General features: G+C 30.1%; 2 protein-coding genes across 2 annotated transcripts in view; both read right to left on the minus strand.

Moving 5' to 3' along the window:
* Positions 1 to 447: 447 nt before the first annotated feature.
* LOC108725018 (WD repeat-containing protein 66) lies at positions 448 to 9,183 on the minus strand. Its single transcript, XM_018451773.1, has 21 exons — positions 9,043 to 9,183; positions 8,797 to 8,943; positions 8,612 to 8,715; positions 8,358 to 8,512; positions 7,663 to 7,775; positions 6,862 to 6,982; positions 6,707 to 6,779; positions 6,397 to 6,569; positions 6,091 to 6,264; positions 5,843 to 5,951; positions 5,541 to 5,752; positions 5,285 to 5,436; positions 4,943 to 5,154; positions 4,366 to 4,495; positions 4,210 to 4,299; positions 3,708 to 3,833; positions 3,542 to 3,633; positions 3,066 to 3,300; positions 2,430 to 2,700; positions 1,637 to 1,767; positions 448 to 1,525 (listed from the first exon to the last, which is right to left on the minus strand). The coding sequence occupies exons 1-21, from the start codon at positions 9,181 to 9,183 to the stop codon at positions 1,451 to 1,453; spliced, it is 3,036 nt and encodes a 1,011-aa protein (XP_018307275.1). The 3' UTR covers positions 448 to 1,450.
* Positions 9,184 to 10,156: 973 nt separating this feature from the next.
* LOC108725026 (uncharacterized) overlaps positions 10,157 to 20,532 on the minus strand; it is a 12,461-nt gene continuing 2,085 nt past the window's right edge. The window contains exons 2-11 of the mRNA XM_018451786.1: positions 17,806 to 18,062; positions 17,140 to 17,409; positions 16,674 to 16,804; positions 16,273 to 16,438; positions 15,438 to 15,826; positions 13,473 to 13,758; positions 12,883 to 13,152; positions 11,280 to 11,410; positions 10,892 to 11,066; positions 10,157 to 10,632 (exon numbers count right to left, since the gene is read on the minus strand). Of these exons, the coding sequence (XP_018307288.1) occupies positions 10,243 to 10,632; positions 10,892 to 11,066; positions 11,280 to 11,410; positions 12,883 to 13,152; positions 13,473 to 13,758; positions 15,438 to 15,826; positions 16,273 to 16,438; positions 16,674 to 16,804; positions 17,140 to 17,409; positions 17,806 to 18,060 (2,463 nt within the window). The 5' untranslated portion in view covers positions 18,061 to 18,062 and the 3' untranslated portion in view covers positions 10,157 to 10,242. The remainder of the gene's footprint in view (positions 10,633 to 10,891; positions 11,067 to 11,279; positions 11,411 to 12,882; positions 13,153 to 13,472; positions 13,759 to 15,437; positions 15,827 to 16,272; positions 16,439 to 16,673; positions 16,805 to 17,139; positions 17,410 to 17,805; positions 18,063 to 20,532) is intronic.

Consider the following 20,532-nt stretch of genomic DNA (forward strand, 5'->3'; position numbering starts at 1 on the left):
TATCGATCTGAGATAGATCTTACAGTTAACGCTTAAATAATATTTCGGTGTGAAATATATATATATATATATGTCACAGTCAAAGTGTTAACTCAGTAAATATATATATTTACTGTAGTCTGCTGTAGTCATTAGCCCGTATTCAGAACGCGTTTACAATACGATGTTAGCGTGCTAACATACTATACTTTATGTCATGCATATTATAGAATTTCAGAGATAAAAGCGCGCTTTTATCGATAAAAGCGCGTTCTGAATACGGGTCCATACATATATCTCCACATTTTCCATCCATCCAGTTCTATTTCTTTATTTCGGCAAGCAATTTACAGAACTAGATACATATTAATATTATTTAGGTACTGACATCCAGTTCAGATTGATAAGTCTGAATTGTCTCGTTACTTAGTTGAATAAAATTAATATAATATAAGCTAACACAAGAATCCTATAAATTTCTATAAGTCGGTGTTTAATGGTACCTTGTTGATGATAGTATAGGTAACAATGCGAAATCGTACGCGAGCCTAATAATGTGGCAGGGTTGCGTCTCACGAATCTTAGAATCTTCACTTGAATCGCCTGATTGCAATTCGACTTGAGATTAGTATTTCTGGCAGTATCTGTACCACGGTCTTTTTAATTTTTCTAAAACCGCGGGTACGGAAATGATTATCTTCTTTTTTTATTGATATCAAAAACTATTCTAAATTTTTAAATCGCTATATACGCTAAGTGTCATTGATTGGTTTCTTTAATGATGACGATGCGGTGTAGCGAATGTTGTTGTATAGCGCTTCCTTAAAGCAATGTACCTCTCGGAAGGCGAATCTTTCCTTGCTTCTAGTCTATCATATAGGTATTGTCTTGGAATAAAATCTTATTCTTTCAACAATCAAAACATCTCTTCCGCTGACAATTCTATATACCACGTAGAAAAAACCGGTCTATGGTAATTGTCTGTGGTTGTATTAATTTTATTGTACGGGTTTACAAATATCGGTGAATAGACAGATAGACGTTCTTTGGCTATAAACTGTTGATTGATAAAATAACGATGCGCAATCGCAAGTACTATAATATTAGAAATAATGATTACGAAATGTTTATTGAAAATTTTGCTGAACAGTATTACAGCAACAAGTACGAGGAAACGAATCTACGTCATGCTCTTTTACATTATTCCTTGAGTTTCGTGTGTTGTATAGTTTAAATATTTTTATGCGAACCGAAGAAGCAAACGACGGACAAATGCCGGCGACGATTCTGCCAGTCTTTTCTTCTAGCGCTCTCTTAATCTTAATTTTAATTTTAAAAGAACGAAACAGTCGCGCGCGCAGTTTTTTTTCTTTGGTTTATCAAGCTCTTTTTAACGGACCTTGTCACAGCGGTACATAGCTGTAAAAAATTTCCTCTTAGAATACTTCAAGTAACCGTCGTGCTGATTTTCTCAATTGTCAGCCATAGTTTCCTCCAACGATTCAACACCCATGATGTCCATGGTGAAATCTTTGTAAGATATCCTCTGTATCATAACGTAATAATACATTACTCTCGGGAAGCCTAACTACTAGTTTATCTTATTTATGGCCTATTTGCATAGTGTTTTTAAACATATTACGAGGGAGATAGTTACCGCCGGAAGGAAACGGAAATTGAAGGATATGGATCTTTGAGACAGACTTGGTTGAATCTCAATCATTTCCTCTTTAGGAAACATGAGTGTCTTGAGATATGTATATGCTTCTTGCAAAGTTAACGGTTCACCTACGGCAAATAATAATATAAAAAATAATAAGAAATATTGAACAACGATTAAGATATTTTGAAAGTAGTGCAAGTTCAATTTGTTTTATTTTACACACACACACACACACACACATTCTGTTTATTCAAATTTTGATAATGTCTATGTTTTGTTTATTCGAAATAATTTGTTGCATTTACTAATGTGCACTTAATTTAAAATACAATGTATAATCTAAATAGAAGCAAGACTAATAAAGTATTAAATAAAGAGATAATAGTCTCTAGTATTTTATTAGTCCTGCTTTTTTTTAGATTAAAATTTGATAATTATACTTATGGCGAAATCAATAAACCAATCAATCAACTCTCCGAAGTTAATGGTAGGTCTATTAGGCTCACTCTCAAATATAAATCTGTTAAAATAATTCAATTTTCTTTATGTTACATTTGCAAATTTGAATTATTCTTATTAATATGTATTTTCTTAAAGGATATGAATCTAAATTCATTTTTTAATGCGAATTACATTTTGGTTTCTTTTTGAAATTAATTAGTGCCTTTTAACAAACATAAGTTAAATGTGTTATAGATTTATCTGTTTTACAGATTTTGATACCAGTTCCGGAGAATTAATGGTACGTCGTAATAATAGCATTCGTATTAACTAATAATTAATTCACCAATAAGTTTATCTTCTTCCAGTAAAGTTTTCGATACCATTCCTCCTAGTAAAATATTTACAAGCTGCTCTCGCGTTAAAGTAGGATTTTCCATGTCGGAATTTTCTTCGATAAACGTACGAAAAGCTTCCTTTACGTGACGCATGCAAATTCCAAACACCGGTCGGTGATTCACATACAGTCGTATGAATTCTTCAAAAGTGATCTCTTCGACAAATTTACCGGTTTCAACGTAACGTTTGTAGCATACTTCTGTCATAATATTCTCTACCTTAAAAACAGATATTTTATCTTAGCAAATCTTAACACAAAAAAATGCAATATCTCAAAGCAAATGAATCTTTTATTATAATTTTCGTGCAATTAATGAACACAAAAACAATTGTTTTATTTATTGCTTACTTTGACATAAACAATTTTATATTTGAAAATTTTTAATTTGTGGCAGAAGAAAGATGTTTAATGTAAAAAAAAATATAAAAAATGACTTCAATCATAAAAGTAAACATTTTAAAAAGTAAAAAAGGATATTTCCGGAGTTTGTCAAAGGGGTCAACATCTAAAATTAAAATTCTGACTTGTGAAACATTGCATATGTATACATATACTGCTTCATGATAATACGAAAAGTTATACTTCTTTGTTGGTCGGAAAATATCCAATAGCTCGCATAAGATTTGGAATTTGCTCGACAACCACAGTGTCGGAGACGGTTCTAACAGCGATCATATTCTCGCCTTGATGTAATATCTGTCCATAATAGAACAGATCCTTTATCTCGTTTGCTAACCATCCTTTTTTCCCACCTTTGATGAGGCAATAAAACGGCGATAGTCCTTCTCCGCCTAATCGTGCCATTATGTCAACAGATCTGGAAAAATTGTGTTTTTGATGATAAAATTCGTTATATTCATTAAAGTCATTAAACGATGATGTCAGAACCAAGAAATTTAGCTTTGCACACAATCGAAGTAAATGAATTTTTCGTTCGTATATTCAAATTTAATAGAACGAGCTTGTATAATAACCAGTGATTTTTTCAGTATTAGAAAAAATATTTGTGATTTAAAAAATTCTTTATATTAAAATTCAATACGGTCGAGGCAACTAACTTCAGTTTGATTTTCCACATTAACACACATGGATCGTTGTAACCTGCGGTAAAAAGTATTTCTTTATTGTTGCTAACAGAGATACCTATTATCTGTAAATAAATATGGATCATGATACTCGTGTATGCCAGCTATTAAACGTAAATATATATACAGAATATCTAACTTTTTGAGGATGGCCTGTTATGCCGACAATCTTGTACGGATTACCATCAAAAGGCATTAACTGAAGACCAATTTCTCTATCGGTCGCAAATACCACATAGCCGTTGTTAAGTTTATCGGTTAAGATCTAACAAAATTGTAGCGATTTTTGACACAGTAATTGATTAATTACGAAGCGAGGGCATTTCTCTGATAAATAAATCAAGAAAAAGAGAAAGTTTGAATTAAATATAAATTCTGGAAATAAGTTCTTTGTTCTTTAATTATATATTTTATACCATGTTATAAAATATTTAACGGATATTTCTGAAGAAAAGAAACGCAGTTTAATTACCTGCTTATAATAATATGATATTATGCACTTAATTTTTTAACTATTTCCATGGTTTTTAAAATTTAATCATATCTATTAAAATATCTTTTCAATGTTTCTACTATAATTAACGTTTTCTATATATAGTTATATAAACAGTTATATGTATCTTATATATCTCTTGTGTTACTTGAATATGTTCCACTGGCTTTTTGAATATGGGTCCTAAATAAGTACCGCGAATTGCCTTGGTAGCATCACTGAAGATCTTATATTTGTACTGCAATTATGGATTAATATAATTACGTTTTGCTCACATGATCTAACCGAATCGTAGGACTATTACTTCAGAATTTGAGATCATGAGGAATTTTTCAATGCTGGACACGGGGTACCACGCTAGGCAAAGAGGAACGGCACTTTGTTCGATTCGATCGATACGCAAGATTTGAAGTCCTGGCACTGGATATGGTCCGCTGTAATGTAATTATAAAATGTAAAACATTATCCTCTTCAAAAGGAAAATTATTACTTTCTTCAAATACTTATAGTTACTTAACTAAAGAGTCTAAATCGCTACGTTAATCGCGATTCAAGGTTGTAATAGTATACTAGTCTTTTTTTGTATAAAATAATCATAAAATAAGTTTTATAAATTTTCGAAATACAAACACACGTTTCTGATTCAAATCCAGAAAATCATAAAAGTCAAATGTTATTAAAATCATGTTTTGCATTTCTCTCTTATCATGACTGACATAAATATTCGTTCTATTACTTTATATAATATCTCATCCATTTATAATTCCATTACATTAATCTCATTCACAACATCATTTTTAATCACATTTACGCATATAAATATTTCAATCAAATCGATTAAACTGTATTTTCCACGAATAACACAATGAGATATTTACAACCTGTGCGCGAGATCATATTCGACGAGCTCTCGATCCTCTCCTAAAGAGAAAAACCGCGGTACATCGGAATTGGATGCAACCGGGCCGAAAAGTATATCTCTGATAGGTAAGTAATGCGAGTGATATTTTCCGATCAAGTTCCACAAATTGTAATCCTTTGAAGCAACGGTCGTACCATTTCTCTTGAATACTACTACAGTCAATGCGTTATCCTACAAACAAATAAAATTTTTATTGACCTTTTGAGTCGGTTAATTAATATTTAATCAATAAGTAATTAAAGTTATTGTCATAACGTGCAATATTATTTGCGAAATATCATGGAATGCGGGATTTTCTTACTGCATAAGCCATGTATTCGGCACACCGTGTGAAAGTAATTTTATTAATGGCTGTCGAAGAATGTTTATATGGTATTTCATCTATAGGATCTAAGGTGATATGATGTAGAATCCAGATCGCCCCATTCTCTAAACCACTCACTAACATATCGCCTAAAAAATGATAAACATTCTTTTCATGAATTTTCTTTTCTTCCTTTAATAATAAAGAGACATTGAAGATTTATCAGTATCAGATACATCATTTATGTATATACATCTTGGTGAGAATTTCAGAGCCGTAACGGCTTTCAGGGTCTCGTGACTTTGCGGACAGGTGACATAAACAATATTTTCCTCAATCTTCTGCTTTTCGAAAATCGGCCGATAGTCTGGAAGAGGTGGCGTGCTCCAAGATGTTATCAGAGTGCACTTTTCATGATTGTATAAATGTACGGTTCCCTGAGCGTCGCCCACAACCATATAATTGCTGTCGTTGAAAAATTACTATTGTTATTATATTATATTTATTTCAACAGAAATAAATAAATCTTGCTAAGCTAATTTGAAATTTTTCCACCTTTCTGGATGACTGTCCATACTAGTCACAATTGCAACCGGATGACGAAACACAAAGTGACATTTCTGCTTTGTAATTTCCATCAATGCTATTATTCCCGCAGAAGAACCTAAAGCGAAATATAGACAAAAAAGGAATGTGATAATATATCGAATAATACGTGTTTTGTATATATATATATATATATTGATGTTTTAACGTTATATAATTCATATAATACGGTAATTATTACAAGAATTAGTTCTTACACACAAGAAAATTTCGGACATTAAATGGAGAACACCGTAGAGTAGCATCCGTTGACAAAGAATTCAATGTTGTTTTGTTAGTTTCGGCGGTCTTATTACTCTTGTAATTTTGTGAAATATATTCCGCATTTACAGTGAGTTTTGAAACCGTTTTGCTACTGGGCATACGTCTCCCTTAAAATTCATTTATAATTTTTCAAACTATATAAACAACAATAATGGTCTATATAGATTTCTGAATTTTTTAAAACTTCTAAATAAACTTTGAGATATAAGAATTTTTTTATCAGGGGATTCTTTCAAAATAAAGCATACTTTCAGATACATCGACGGCAAATACCGGAGCTAACAAATTAGATTGAAGATCAAAGCTTAGCCATCGAATGGAATCAAGATCGCAACTTTCATACCAATACAAAAGTCTCAATTGATAATCATAGAAAGTAACACGACCATTTGAATTTCCCGTAACAAGCATACTACAAAATTTAATTACATTAAGAGCACGACTACCACTGGATTTACTAAAGTGATTTTAGGCTTTAAATTCATATACCCTCCGTAATCAATAATAACAGTAATACTGCTTTTCTGTAAATTAAGAGTTTTTTTATGTTTTTTCTTCTTATAATTAGTATCAGAAGCGTGCTTGTCTTTGCAGAAAACATTGCTCCATACTAAAATGTAGCCTAAAATAATAGCAATATAAGAAAAATATTATTTAATAGGTAATTAAGTTATTAATAAACTATTAATAAATACAGACGATACCATTTGTACTTGCTGTAAATACTTGTTGTATTTTTGGAACGTAGCATGATGCATTAAAGACACCAATATGTTGTACTTTTGTCATAATTTTGGGACAATCGTAGTTCAAAGCGTGACCATTCTTATTTATGAAATTAAGAAGAAACACATTATATTATTTTATTTTATGTAAAGTTTTATGTCTGATCATACTTTATGGTTTACATTTTTATTATAATTTTTACTGATATTTATTATATCAATGATTCTCTCAAACTATCTATTTTAGTGCATTATTATTAGTTTTATATCAAATATGTGTACATCAAGAGTCAAGTAGCATCATAGTTCATCTGTGAGGTACTACTTTCTATTATTTTGTTTATATGTAAAATACATTTCTCATCTTTTACACTTAAATAAAATTATTATTATTGTCATTATTATTATTGTTATACACAAGAAATTTTTTGTAATTGAAGTACGTCATACCTTAAGAATTAAATCAAATGTTGGATAAAATAGTTTTATGTAAAGTTTTTTCTTTCAACATTTCTCCTTTTCAATTTTAATAAAAAAAATGATGTTTATATTATCTTTTTTGCATAATTAATACAAAATCTAACTATATTTGTAACATCTATTTTTTAAAGAACAAAATTTGAAATTTTGTGTATGTAAGGACAGTAATTTTGCATGAAAACATCTCAAAACTCTATTTTACTTATTTATATAATATCATCATTTCGTTATATCATTGTCTTCTGTCAACTAAAATGTAATATGATTATACAAATATGTAATGATATATTTTTTACCAACCCAAGTTAGGAATAAAACGTGATAATCAGTCGTCAATGCAAATTGTTCTGGACATTCGTCGTTAAAAGTTATTCCCTTGACACGTTCAGTAATGTTGATTAACGAAGTCGATGCTAAAAATATTTTAAATTAGCTAATCCTGGATTATTCAACAATTATAAATATTCTTAAAATTTTAGTAGTGATCGTATTTTTTGTGTAAATAAATAATAATTATACAATAATATAGTAATATAAAAAGGATATGATTCTTGACAATAATTAATATAAAAATATATTATATTAATAATAATAAGATTGAAAGACCGCTAATGTTAAACATAATAATTTTAAATTAAGAAGCGCCATAACGGTCAGAACGTTAAGATGTTGAACTATTGTAAATTCATTTAAATGAATTAATTTCAGAAATGATAATTGCGTGCCGATATGGTTGTCGGACTTTCAACGCAAATGGGGAATTTGGGGGGATTATTAATATTTTCAGATTTGATTGCGTTGAAAGTCCGACAACCATATCGGCACGCAATTATCATTTCTGAAATTAATTCATTTAAATGAATTTACAATAGTTCAACATCTTAACGTTCTGACCGTTATGGCGCTTCTTAATTTAATATTATATTAATGTTTCATATCATATTAAATTTTTTAATAAGAGGAAATAATTAATGAATGTACAGAAGATAACGAACCATCTGGTTTGTCTCTTCCATAAGTCCATAACCAAAAATGCACATTCTGACATTTTCTACCGCCAACGGTGACTATTTGTTTAGCATTAGGACTAATAGCAGCAGCTGTGATATCTTCACTGTTATGTGGATTAAATAATGTGCAAACGGGAACCCTAAGAATGTTGATAATTCCGCTAACTTTTTAACACATAAGTCTCAAAGTAATACTAGATTAACTTTGCAAAACAATTTCGGATAAAAACAATAGCTACCCTTTTTCTGTATCCCAAACCACTACTACACTGTCCTCTCCGGAATCCGCTGTTAGTAACCACTTGCCGTCACGCGAGGTTGATAACGTTTTAACAGGATTTCGCTAAAAAAGATTATAAGATTTTTCTTCAGTATTTTATTTATAATTACTATTGTTTCGCGGCAAACTCAAACGTATACCAACATGACCTAGGAGTGGTAACATTTTCTTTGAACTATAGTCATAAATTATCGCCACGTGAGAACAGGCGTATGCCAATAATGCACGATTTTTAGTAGTTAGATTTATGACCGGTACTTCCGGATTTAATCCGAAGGACCACTGTAGTTTCTGAAGAAAAGCAACAATTTTTGTGTTAAATAAAAAAATGATAAATAGAAAAATAGATCCGTCAATGATGCATTATTTTTTAAATATTTTTTTACTCACGAATGGACAGAGATCGTACTCTGTGAATCCTTGCTCGAGACATTTTTTCTTCACAGTTATTTCAGTGTTTTCCGTATCTTCGGTAGTGTCGGCTTGAGATCGACCGACAATCGACGAAAAAGTGGCAGTATACATCGCCATTTTATAACAAATATCAAACCAGTTTAAATTTAAATAGCTAATTTCAGGTAAAAGCAATTTCGGGTAAAAGCAATGAGGTTGCGACACTTTTTTTCCGATGAGTTTAAGAATACGCTATCAAGTTCAGGATGCGAATCCCTCTCATGTATGTACATACAATGAATGAATATGATCATATGAGGTTTGTTAAATGTGTTTTATTCATTGCACGTGAGAAAGATTCGCCACATGAGAATCTTGAATTTGGTCGCGTATTCTTAAACTCATCGGAAAAAAAGTGTCGCATTGCTTCTGACAGTACACATACTAACGCCTTGTAAAACAATTTAGTTAAAAAAATGAAATTTCTAAAATTTTGTATATCGGAAATATAAATATAATTTCTTTTACAAATATTAAACCGATGTATCGACGACTAAATGTCGTGTCAAACACTAGCATGTAAAGTTGAACCGACCGTGTGTCAAAAATATTAGTCTCTTACATTTTCTTCATTAATTTGAAATTTTGTTAACTGTATTGTTTCGTATTAATTACCGACATTGTACATAAATTTAAAACTTTCTTGAAACAAAGGATAATTCATAGTAAATGCCATAAAACAATTTTTTAACTGAAACGTTCTAATGGTTAATTAGATGTCTAATATTTTTGGTCAGGTTGTATATCAACATTTTTATATGTATATGTATATATTCTGCTTTTATATTTTTTATTTATTTAATATAGTTTTGTTCAAAACTTATTCGAAAAAACAATAATATTTAAATGTATGTATACATATATACAATATGTACAATATACAATATAAAGATTACGATTATTTTAAAACCTTATAATGAATCATAAATGCTATGAAAAAATCATTTTGATTTTTCAAACTAAAAAATCTGTCATCATCATAATAATTTCTCGATGTCTCCTTTTTACAAAACAAGTTTGTTTACATCAACATTTCGCATATATCGATTTTTAATTTTAATGTATTCGCTATAGTTATGTCTATTACTTTTATTTCTTTTTAATTTTTATATTTTATCACTAATGGTGAAGTATGCATTAAAGATCTAATAAACCCCACTTATCATACAGTGGGAGTCTTTTTATCATTAATTGTTTAAAACTCTCGCTCTTTGGATATATAAAAGTACCAGTGCTTATTATCTCATTCAAATCTGTCTCAGTCTGACAGCGTAGCATATATGGTAAAACCGTGAAGGATATTATCATTCCAAAACTAGCCCTTCGCTTTAGAATAGCCTTTAATTCCTTCATACTGGGCGGATGTGTCTTGCAGTTCAGTTGTTTCATAGTCGCCGACAAGGTGTCAAGGTATTCGTTTAACAGAAAATGTCTCTTGTTTTCAATAACGTCTGGGGAAGGACTTGAATTGAGAAAACCGTGAAGATCGAGTGCCGGCGATCCATAGACGCACATTTGAAAATCTACCTGTAATCAAACGAATTTTTTCGATCGATCAATTTTTTGAGCCAATTGGAAACGAAATTTATTCACCGCAAAAGAAGTGGAACGTCATTCAACGTCATTCAATAATATAAGTTAGATTTCGTGCAAGTGCAAATTAGATTTTATAAATTTTTGTATTTAATCTTAGTTGCAACATAAAGCTGCGATTACAATAAATCAATAAGTACCTACTCGTGTTCAGAGGAAGTACATAATTTTTTAATAAGGTGATAGTACTTACAAAAATATAATCGATTGGTTTGCTATCGTTGTTTTGAACAATATATTTGAACAATATATTGTTCATTTGAAAGTCACCGTGATTAATAACATTAAATTCATCCTCGAACAGCTTGCTTGCGTTTATTCCTATTTCATATATGTGATCGGAAAGTTTAGCAATTTTTTTCGAATATCTAGCAATAAAAATCACATAAAGTTGCATAAAATTTTATGTACATACTATACAAATATCTGCTCTAAACAGTGCAATTTATACTTATATTTGCAATTTTCTATTTAACATGTTTAGTTCTTTATGATAAACGCTTATCTTGGGTCATATAAAATGTTATTTTGAATATTAAAAAATAGAGCAATGAATACTGTCGTTTATGCAAAAATCTTACTTTTTTACTTCTGGCCAGTTTGCAATTTCGTCTGCTAAAGCTTTAGTACTTTTAATGAAAATATCTTTCATTTCTGGCGGATGCTGTTTGTTGAATGTTCCTTTCAAATACATCTCTTTCTGATTTGGTTCCTAAATATTAAAACATTTTTATTAGAAGATACGCAATTCGGTCAATACGCGGTACTGTCGCTAATAAACGCAACGGAGTTTTATTTTTCATAAACAAAAACAACATAGAATGTAATAAAAGGCGGAGCATCTTAAATTTTAATATAAATGAAATTCTTGTGTTTAATATTACAATTAAAAATGAAAAATTCTTGAGGATTATATAAGATGTATTAAGTATGTAAGTTATTCTAAAGCTTTACAAACTGAAAATTATTTCTTGGCAATATTTTTTGTAGCATATAAAATTTAATATGTTGTGCCACTTCAAGTTAATTTCTATTATATGAAACTTTTAAATATTTTCGATTACGACGTATTATATTTTTAACAGATACTTTGAACAATATAGCACAAAAAAGAATCTGGTAGCAGTGAGATGTTCATGCAATCAAAGTGACATTTCATATATAATTTTTGTGTTTAACATTGAAATCTTAACGCAAAAATTTGGGTTTTGGACATGGTCTTTGTATTCGTGCTATTGACTTAAATTCTTAATAATTACAACAATATGTTACGACTGATTGTGACTCATGCGTGGTGATTTAGGGTAAAAGCAGGGATTATGGCATAGGCTACTAATATGGAATAGTGGCTTATTTTTTAAACAAAGCATTGCAATCTGGCGGTAATCGTTGAAAGTTATTGCAACTGTTATCAAACGTGTCACAACAAGCAATGAACTCAGTCCGACCAACCGTTTTGCTACAATTTATTCATAACATTTATTCATTTTCGTTACGTCAGGAGATCCGGCAGCTTTTTCTAAAAAGTGTTCTCACAAACTGAAGGTAAGTTTTTTTAATGCTTATATTGCACAGACGCTTTTAATAACGTTGCATGAACAATATTATGCAGATTAATTGCTATTTCAAACTTGTTTATTGCTACGGAAAGACTTTGTTATATGACGACATGCAGGTAATATGAAATACATCGAGGGTTGAGAATATAACTTTTTGATTCTTCTTGTGAATAATGTTTATTTTAGATGCTAATATTTATTGTACGTCATAATTTAATTTGATTCAAGATTTAATTGTATTCTTTATTGTCCATGCGTAATAATGTTCAATGATGCTATTATATTTTCTGTGTTATTGTACAATAAAAATGTGAACAGTTTTCTATTTTTCTTGATCAGTTTACATAAATAAACAAATTTGGACTTCATTTATTGTATTATTTATTACTATGGTCAAAATTTCATCGGTATTCCATATTACATCCTATTTTTTAGACCTCTCACTTTTGATTTTTTTGTTAATATTGACGTTGGACTTAACTGGCGACTTTCGTTTATTGGATGTTATAGCTAACATATTCCTCAAGAATTCTGTGTAAATTTAAAGTCTTCATATGCATTTATATTGGAACAATGTTATATTAATTTAAAAAAAGCTATTCCATAATCCCTGCTTTTACCCTACCTTCTCGCATAGGGCTACGGAGGCTGCATGAAACCTGGCTAGTCCTCGAAGTGCCAATACGGAATGGGCTAGATCAAGACCAGACGAACGATCGGCCATTCGAAAACCCAGAGGCGCAAGATCTTCGATCACTAAAAGCGTTGGATTTTCATTTTGCACGTAGAGAATCTTCCCACTCAAGCGATGGTTTGGTTCTAACAATTTATTCATTTTATTCAAGGTGTCTGACATCATCAATGCCTCATTATGAAAGCAATCTAATTGTGTGACCTGTAAATTTATTTAAAATCAATCAATGAAATTTTTATTTATGAAATATATATAATCGAATTTTTTAAATTTAACAATATACAATTTTTTTGTAATATAAAGACCTATATAAAAAATATTTGTAATAAAAAGTTTTAGCTGCTCGGATGACAAATAAATAACAACTTTATTCTACATATAAATTTGTTTTCAAACAACCGAAAAATTTTTTTCAAATAAGGCCTGTATAAATTTATTTGAAATAATAAAATCTCACAATTGGATTTCTCTCTTTTTTCTCTTTCCATATATTAGAAATATTATATAAATTAAATACTTACAAGTTTCTTTCGATCACCTTCGAGTGTAGGTGAGATTTTAATGATGATTGATTTCTTCTCTGTATTCTTAAGGCCATCTTGATTGTAAGAAAAGTCGACAATTATCCTGATTATGTCACTAGTATAGTTGTCACCCTTGCTCGTGACTGATTCCAAAGATATATCAGTTACCTGGATCGAATTATCACTTTCCGAATTTCGCAGGATCTTCTCCACAAAGCATAAATTCAGCCATGTCAATGTTTCTAGATCCATTTTTGAAATTGAAATTGGAATCGAAGAATTTCTTCGATAAATTATTGTTTCTCTCGCCGTGTAACAAAACACGAAAACGACTCTTTACGATAACTTATTGGTCGGCGTAAAAACACGTTCTCGTTCTCTCTTTTCAGCTGCAACTCCTTCCACTCATTCAAATCTTTCCATTAATTAAGATAAGATAACAGATTATGAGATTATTTTAATCTTATAGTCTGATGTGAGAACGTATTGGGAAAGTAAAATGCCGACTTGGAATGTACATAATGCTTTAGCCAGTAAGTAAGCGTGAAAAGTAACTAAATGAGGAAGCAGAACCAACGGCAAAGAGCCGCAAACCTCAATAAAGAAGATAAGAAGGAAACTTCTGTGGAAGAGGAGAAGGGGTATTAGATAACAAATATATAAACACAACATTTAAGATAAGAAGGTATGTGCTTCCGATGATAATTTAGCTCTGTTTATACAAGCCGTTTCTTTTTCCTTATTTACTAATGAATCAACTCGGACAGTGCAGTAATAATTCTTACTATATGAGTGAGTAGAGTTACCAACTCTTGGTCGCACGAAAAGAGTACATTGATATGCAAAAAGAGTATACTTTCTAAAAAAAAAAGGAAAAAAGATGACGAACTTTTTTATTTTAAATGCTGACATTCAATAAAATGACATTTTTAGAATTTTTATTGACAACGTCTATTCAGTCTTCATAAAGTTACGAATAAATATGTTTCTTTATATTTTACTTCCAGATTTTTTAATGTTAATGTTAATAAAATTGAGAAAATAAAATTGATTCATGTATTTAACATATTTTGCTATTTATAAGTTTCTTCAACAAATATATATAACCAAATCTCTATCAAAACCTCTATATAATATGTAAATAAATATTTATATTTTACATAATGGCCAAAGCCTTAGTACAAGCCAAGCAAAACTTTTTTGTAAAGTAATAAATGTAAATATTAAATAATAATTTTTTAAATTTCGTCTCATTTCTCAAAATAGAGTACAATAAGTAAAAAGTAAGAGTACGCTGTTTTCCGACTTTGAAAAGAGTACATGTACTCTTAAAAGAGTACGGTTGGTAACCCTATGAGTGAGGCTGGAATTAGACTACATATTAAAGGTTAAGATTGAAGATTAAAGATTGAAATTTAGCCAATAAGGACAAAAAATTTTAGCTCCTTTTGTTTTGATTCGTCAAATTTTAATCTCTCAATCTTCAATTTCAATTTTCAATATGCGTAATTTGATATCGCGGTCGTATTGAAAGGTTAAATTATTACTGGCCAGAAAAACTGGGCAGTACTTAGATAACTCAAATCAAATTCAATGGATTCAATATATATAAAATTTTCTATCTGGAATTAACTTAATCAATATTAATCGATTGTAATAATTGTACGTAACGTTTGTAATAATCGTAACGTAATATTTGTAATGTAATAACTGTAACGTAATGCTTGCGAATAAAAACTCAAAATATGAATTTAACTGGTCAGCAAAAATGTTTAAGAATGTTTCCTCTTTTGAATATTTGACCGACAATTTGCAATTTCGGACTCGTAAAAAATTAGAAAAAATCATAAAGATTAGCTAGGCCATATAGGGTCCCATTACTTTATTATTAACTATTACATAATATTTTTTAATTTATATTTATATTTCCATTTTTATTTTTTATCACTAAGTATACATTAGAGATCCAATAAACCCCATTCGTCATACAGTGGCAACCTTTTTATCATTAAAATTTTATAAATCTCGCTCTTAAAACCTGGATTTATACCAGTGCTCAATAATTCATCCATATCTATCGGCTCAGCCTTACTGCACAGCACAAACGGTAAAATGACAAATAATACTATCATTTCATAGCTAGTTTTTCGCTTTATGGTAGCCTTCAGTTCTTCCATCGTGGGCGCCTGTGTCTTGCAGTTCAATTCTTTCATAGTCGCTGACAAGGTGTCAAGATATTCGTTCAATAGAATATTTTTCTTGTTTTCCATGACATCCAAGGAAGGACTTGTATTGAGAAAAAGTAATAAATCGAGTACCGGTGTTGCGTAAACGCACATTTGGAAATCTACCTATAATCAAACGAATTCTTTCAATTGGAATGTCATTCAGAAAGTTTGATAACAAGATTGATAGTTTGCGCGGACAACATGGACAGAAAAATGACGAGTATATATGTATAGCTGAATATGATTAAACGGCTAAGGTCATTATCCATAGCATATTACATTTTCAAATATTTTCTATTATTACCGCCTGTTTGTCTTCATAACTAAAGCCGACATTGCGGATAATTAATGCGTTAATATTACAACAGTGTTTCTCTTTTATCTATGCATTTTGTTTATTTGTATTTAAATTTTTATTATTGCACACAACTATAAAAATTGTCATAAAAATTAAGAAGTAATTTATGAAATGAAGTGATTAAGCTTTGTTACATGTAATTGTATTTATAATAAAATTTTCATTTCTAAATTAAACAAAATATTTTTAACGTAAATATGATGATACTTACAAAAATATGATCGATAGGTTTACCATCATTGTTATATCTGAACAACATATTGTTCACGTGAAAATCACCGTGAGTAATAACATTAAATTCCTCCTTACGGAGTTTGGTTGCATCTATTCCTATTTGATATATGTGATCGGAGAGTTTAGCAATTTTTTCCGAGTATCTAGCAAATACAAATGAAATAAATATAAAATTGTATAAAATCATGTAAAAACCGTATAAATATTCGCTATTAGCAGCATAGTATGTATTTGATTTGCTATTTTCTGTTGTTTTTCCTCATTAAATTTATCTTGTGTCATATAAAATGTTATCATGAATATTAAACAAAAAATAGAACAATAAATACTATGCTGTTTAATAGAACAATAAATACTAATCGTTTAAGCAAATCGTACTTTTTTACTTCAGGCCAGTGTGCAATCACGTCTGCTAAACCTTTAGTACTCTTAATGAAAATATCCTTCATTCCTGACGATTGCTGCTCGTTAAATGTTCCTAGCGAATATATCTCTTTTTGCTTTGGTTCCTAATTATTAAAATATTTTTATTAAAGAACATTTTGATGTATTTATCATTTGAATATAAAGATAAATAGTTAAGTTTGTAGTGCGGACTGGAAATTTGTCGATCTAGATATACAAGAAAATCTACACAATAAATGTAATATCATGCAATTTTCTGATGAATTTAGAACAGATTTTTTTTAGAGATAGTTACGAGATAGCCCAGATAACATGAGTTGTCGAAAAGGCATTTTAAAAAAAGAATAGTCCTCGTATTCATGCCATTGATCTGAATTCGTAATAATTGCAATAAGACGTTACGACTAATTGTGAGTACATCGCGTGGTAATTTACTTACCTTCTCACATAGAGCTACAGAAGCTGCATGAAACCTGGCTAGATTACAACTCGCCAATATGGAATGATCTAAGTCAAGACCAGATAAACGATCGGCCATTCGAAAGCCGAGGGACGCGAGATCTTCGATCGCCATAAGCATTGGATCTTCATTTTGCACGTAGAGAGTCTTTCCACTCAAGCGATACTTCGGTTCTAACAACTTATTCATTTTATTCAAAGTATTTGACATCATCGACGTCTCGGTGTGAAAGAGACCTGATTCTATGACCTGTACTCACAAGTTCATTTAAAATTAATAAATCGAGCCTTTTAATCTAACAAATATGCAATTATGTTTTATATAAAAGCCTATATATTTGTGTAGTAGAAAGTTTCAAATTTAAAGTTTGTTTTTAAACAAATAAAGAACGTTTTCTTTAAATATATATTTGTCCGCTAAATATATACATATAATATCCGCTTCTTTGAAGATGATTCATAAAAATGTTTTAATTTTAATCATTGATTACCTAAGAATAATTGTCCGAATCTTTCTGTTGAATAGAAATGTACTCGGAAATAATAAAATTTGCCACAGTTCTCTCTCTCTCTCTCTCTCTCTTCTTTTTCCCCCCTCTCTTTTTCCTCTCTAAATTATAAAATTGTACACATTAAATCAACTTACAAATTTTTGTTTAACACTTCCGAGTTCAGGCAAGATTTTAAGGATAATTGACTTTTTCTCTTTAATCTTACAACTGCCTTGGTCGCGCGAATATTCGGCAGTAATCCTGATCATGTCGCTGGTGTGGTTGTCACCCTTGCTTGTGGCTGGTTTCGAAAATATATCGGTCACCTTAATCGAATTATCATTTTCCGATTTTCGCAAAATCTTCTCCACGAAGCTTAGATTTAGCCATATCGATGTCTTTAGAGCCATTTCTGAAAATGGAATTGGAAATGAAGAATTTTGTCGACAAATCATTGTCCCTGCCATTGTACAAAAATAAATGATATTTGTAATGATTTACTTGCGACGAAATTTTTATTATGTTTTTTCTCTTTTTCTAGCCGGCTCTCTATACATATTTGTTTCACTCTTCCCGTTCTTTCCTCATTATTTCCTCAGATCGTTTAATTTATTGACTTTATCATCGTTTTTTTTCTTTGTGTCCATATTTAAGGCGGTCGCATTGTATTACACACATTTGAGATATGTTTCAATTAAGAACGTAAACCGATTTTTTGTTTTTTTTTTTGTTAACATCATACATGTGTGTTTCACATTGAAATCTCGTCGAATGTGATATTTGTGATGTATACGAAAATTTTTCCATAAGCCTGGCGCGTTGCAATTGCATATCGGGAATTCTAATTAATTTCTTTTTCTTTTATAATCTTGATATCAACTAAATTAATGTTCGGTTTATTGTTTATTATTTATTGGTTTATTACTGATTTGGACCGATCTTTGTATATTGCTTTAATAACTGTGATGTGCACGTATTCGATATGTAAAATTAAATTATACTGTGTGGGAATATTTTATATCCCTCTTCCCAGTCATGATCTCTCTTCCTACACATGATCGCAATCTTTCTTTTCTCTTCAATTTTTTGTAAATTACGAATAAAAAAAATGAAATTAGGGCTTCTAGAAATTGGCGCTGTAAATATTGCGCTAATTATTCATTATAAAAAATTATATTTAACCGATGTTACAAAAACTAATCTTTGAGTCATATAATAAAATAAATTTAATCATATATATATATATATATACACACGATAACAAACAATTAAATCATATAATAAAACGTATATTTTGGCTATTTTCTAGCCTTCATGAGCGCAATAAAAATGTAGATACAAATTGTTGCAATCAATTAACTTATTATGCTATATAATCCGTCCACGCAATCTCATATAATCATACTTTCAACCCGAACGGTACGGGAAGTCTTTATCCCATAACCAGTTAAAAGGCTGAATGATCTCAAGTTGAGTTCTTGAAATTAATTCCATTGTGTAAAAGATCATTGATCGTAATATTAAGATCGAAATTTAAGATTCAAGCATGACTTTAGAAACGCAGACGGATGTACTCAACAAAAAATATATCAAAAGAAATGCACGGTTCTCCCATTAAAAAAAAAGAACATAATACGGTAAAGATACGGAATTAAAATTATAATGTGACGGTTTTATGTGATAGAGTAATTCGTAAGCTAAAGTTGAAATCGTTGAAATCAGATCAAAGAAAAAAATGTTATAAAAGAATATAAATAATTAATGAATATCTAATAATAAGTAATAATGATAGGCTTAGATTAAGCAATTCCATGTATAATGAATTCAAATTAATGAATTGCCATCCTTTTACCGCTTATTATTATGTAGTTATTTCTGAAATCAGTTGTTCCTTGTAATTTCGATCAACATCTAAAATTTCAACATGATTCCACTTAAAATCATGACCATGATACAATCTGTGATAATTCAGTAACAAACGAATGAGTACCTGTATTTCTTCTGATGTAAAGTCTCAAGTGTGTTCCGACATTCTGGTCTTCAACTGCGTTTATGAGTTTATTCGACATACAATGACTGCGTTCGGGCTTACGCTATTAGAGCTATTTGCATCCTTTCATCTTCATTGTTCATGAGACACGTACATGAATAATGTGATGCAAATAGCACTGATAGTCCGACTACCGAACGCACCTATTGCATTACAGTTGTTGCAAAATAATTTTTATGAACATTTTTTTTAAAAGACGTAGGTAATGGGTTTTTTTAATAGTGTATTCATGCGGCAAGGATCTCGATATCTACAAATCTCTGGAAATAATTGCTTTAGATTGAATATTTGTCCACAAAGCTTCCACAAAGCTTGTGCTTAATATATGCACGAACATTTTCAGTAGGATTTGCATCGGGCGGCTAATCAAATTGATTAATGCCAAATTTAAGATTATTATTATGTAGTCAATCAATTATCGATGCTACTGTCTGATCTGCATTATTAATATAATTGCATTTTAGCTCTAATCAAATATAACGTATCTGTATTAAAATTTTATTAACTAAATTTTTCTATAAATTAAGCCGATCACGCTCTTATTAGTTTGCTAATTGCTTCATTGCATTATTATATCAATGATCTTATATTTTCGAAGTGTAGTATATATCAAAGAATTCATTACAACGTTTACGATGACTTTATTTAAAATTTTCCTAAATAATCTCTGACTAAATATCAGTGTCAAGAAAACAAAGGATTGATAATGATGAAAAGTTGATCAACGTACACTGTTAAAAATATCTGTTGTGGAATCACAACAAAAATGTTGGAAGTTTTTATCCAACACAAATTTGTTGTAAAAACACAAACTAAATGTTTGATATAACAT

The sequence above is a fragment of the Mycetomoellerius zeteki genome, unplaced genomic scaffold (assembly GCF_001594055.1).
Source record: "Mycetomoellerius zeteki isolate Tzet28-1 unplaced genomic scaffold, Tzet1.0 scaffold1065, whole genome shotgun sequence".
Classification (NCBI taxonomy): domain Eukaryota; kingdom Metazoa; phylum Arthropoda; class Insecta; order Hymenoptera; family Formicidae; genus Mycetomoellerius; species Mycetomoellerius zeteki.

Bases quoted from the DNA above. Each gene is read 5' to 3' on its own strand.
- LOC108725018 (XM_018451773.1), bottom strand. From the start codon at position 9,183: ATGGCGATGTATACTGCCACTTTTTCGTCGATTGTCGGTCGATCTCAA. The intron at 8,944-9,042 runs GTGAGTAAAAAA...GCTTTTCTTCAG, and splicing joins AGTACGATCTCTGTCCATTC to AAACTACAGTGGTCCTTCGG. The intron at 5,437-5,540 runs GTATATACATAA...ATCATTTTTTAG, and splicing joins TCTGAAATTCTCACCAAGAT to GCGATATGTTAGTGAGTGGT.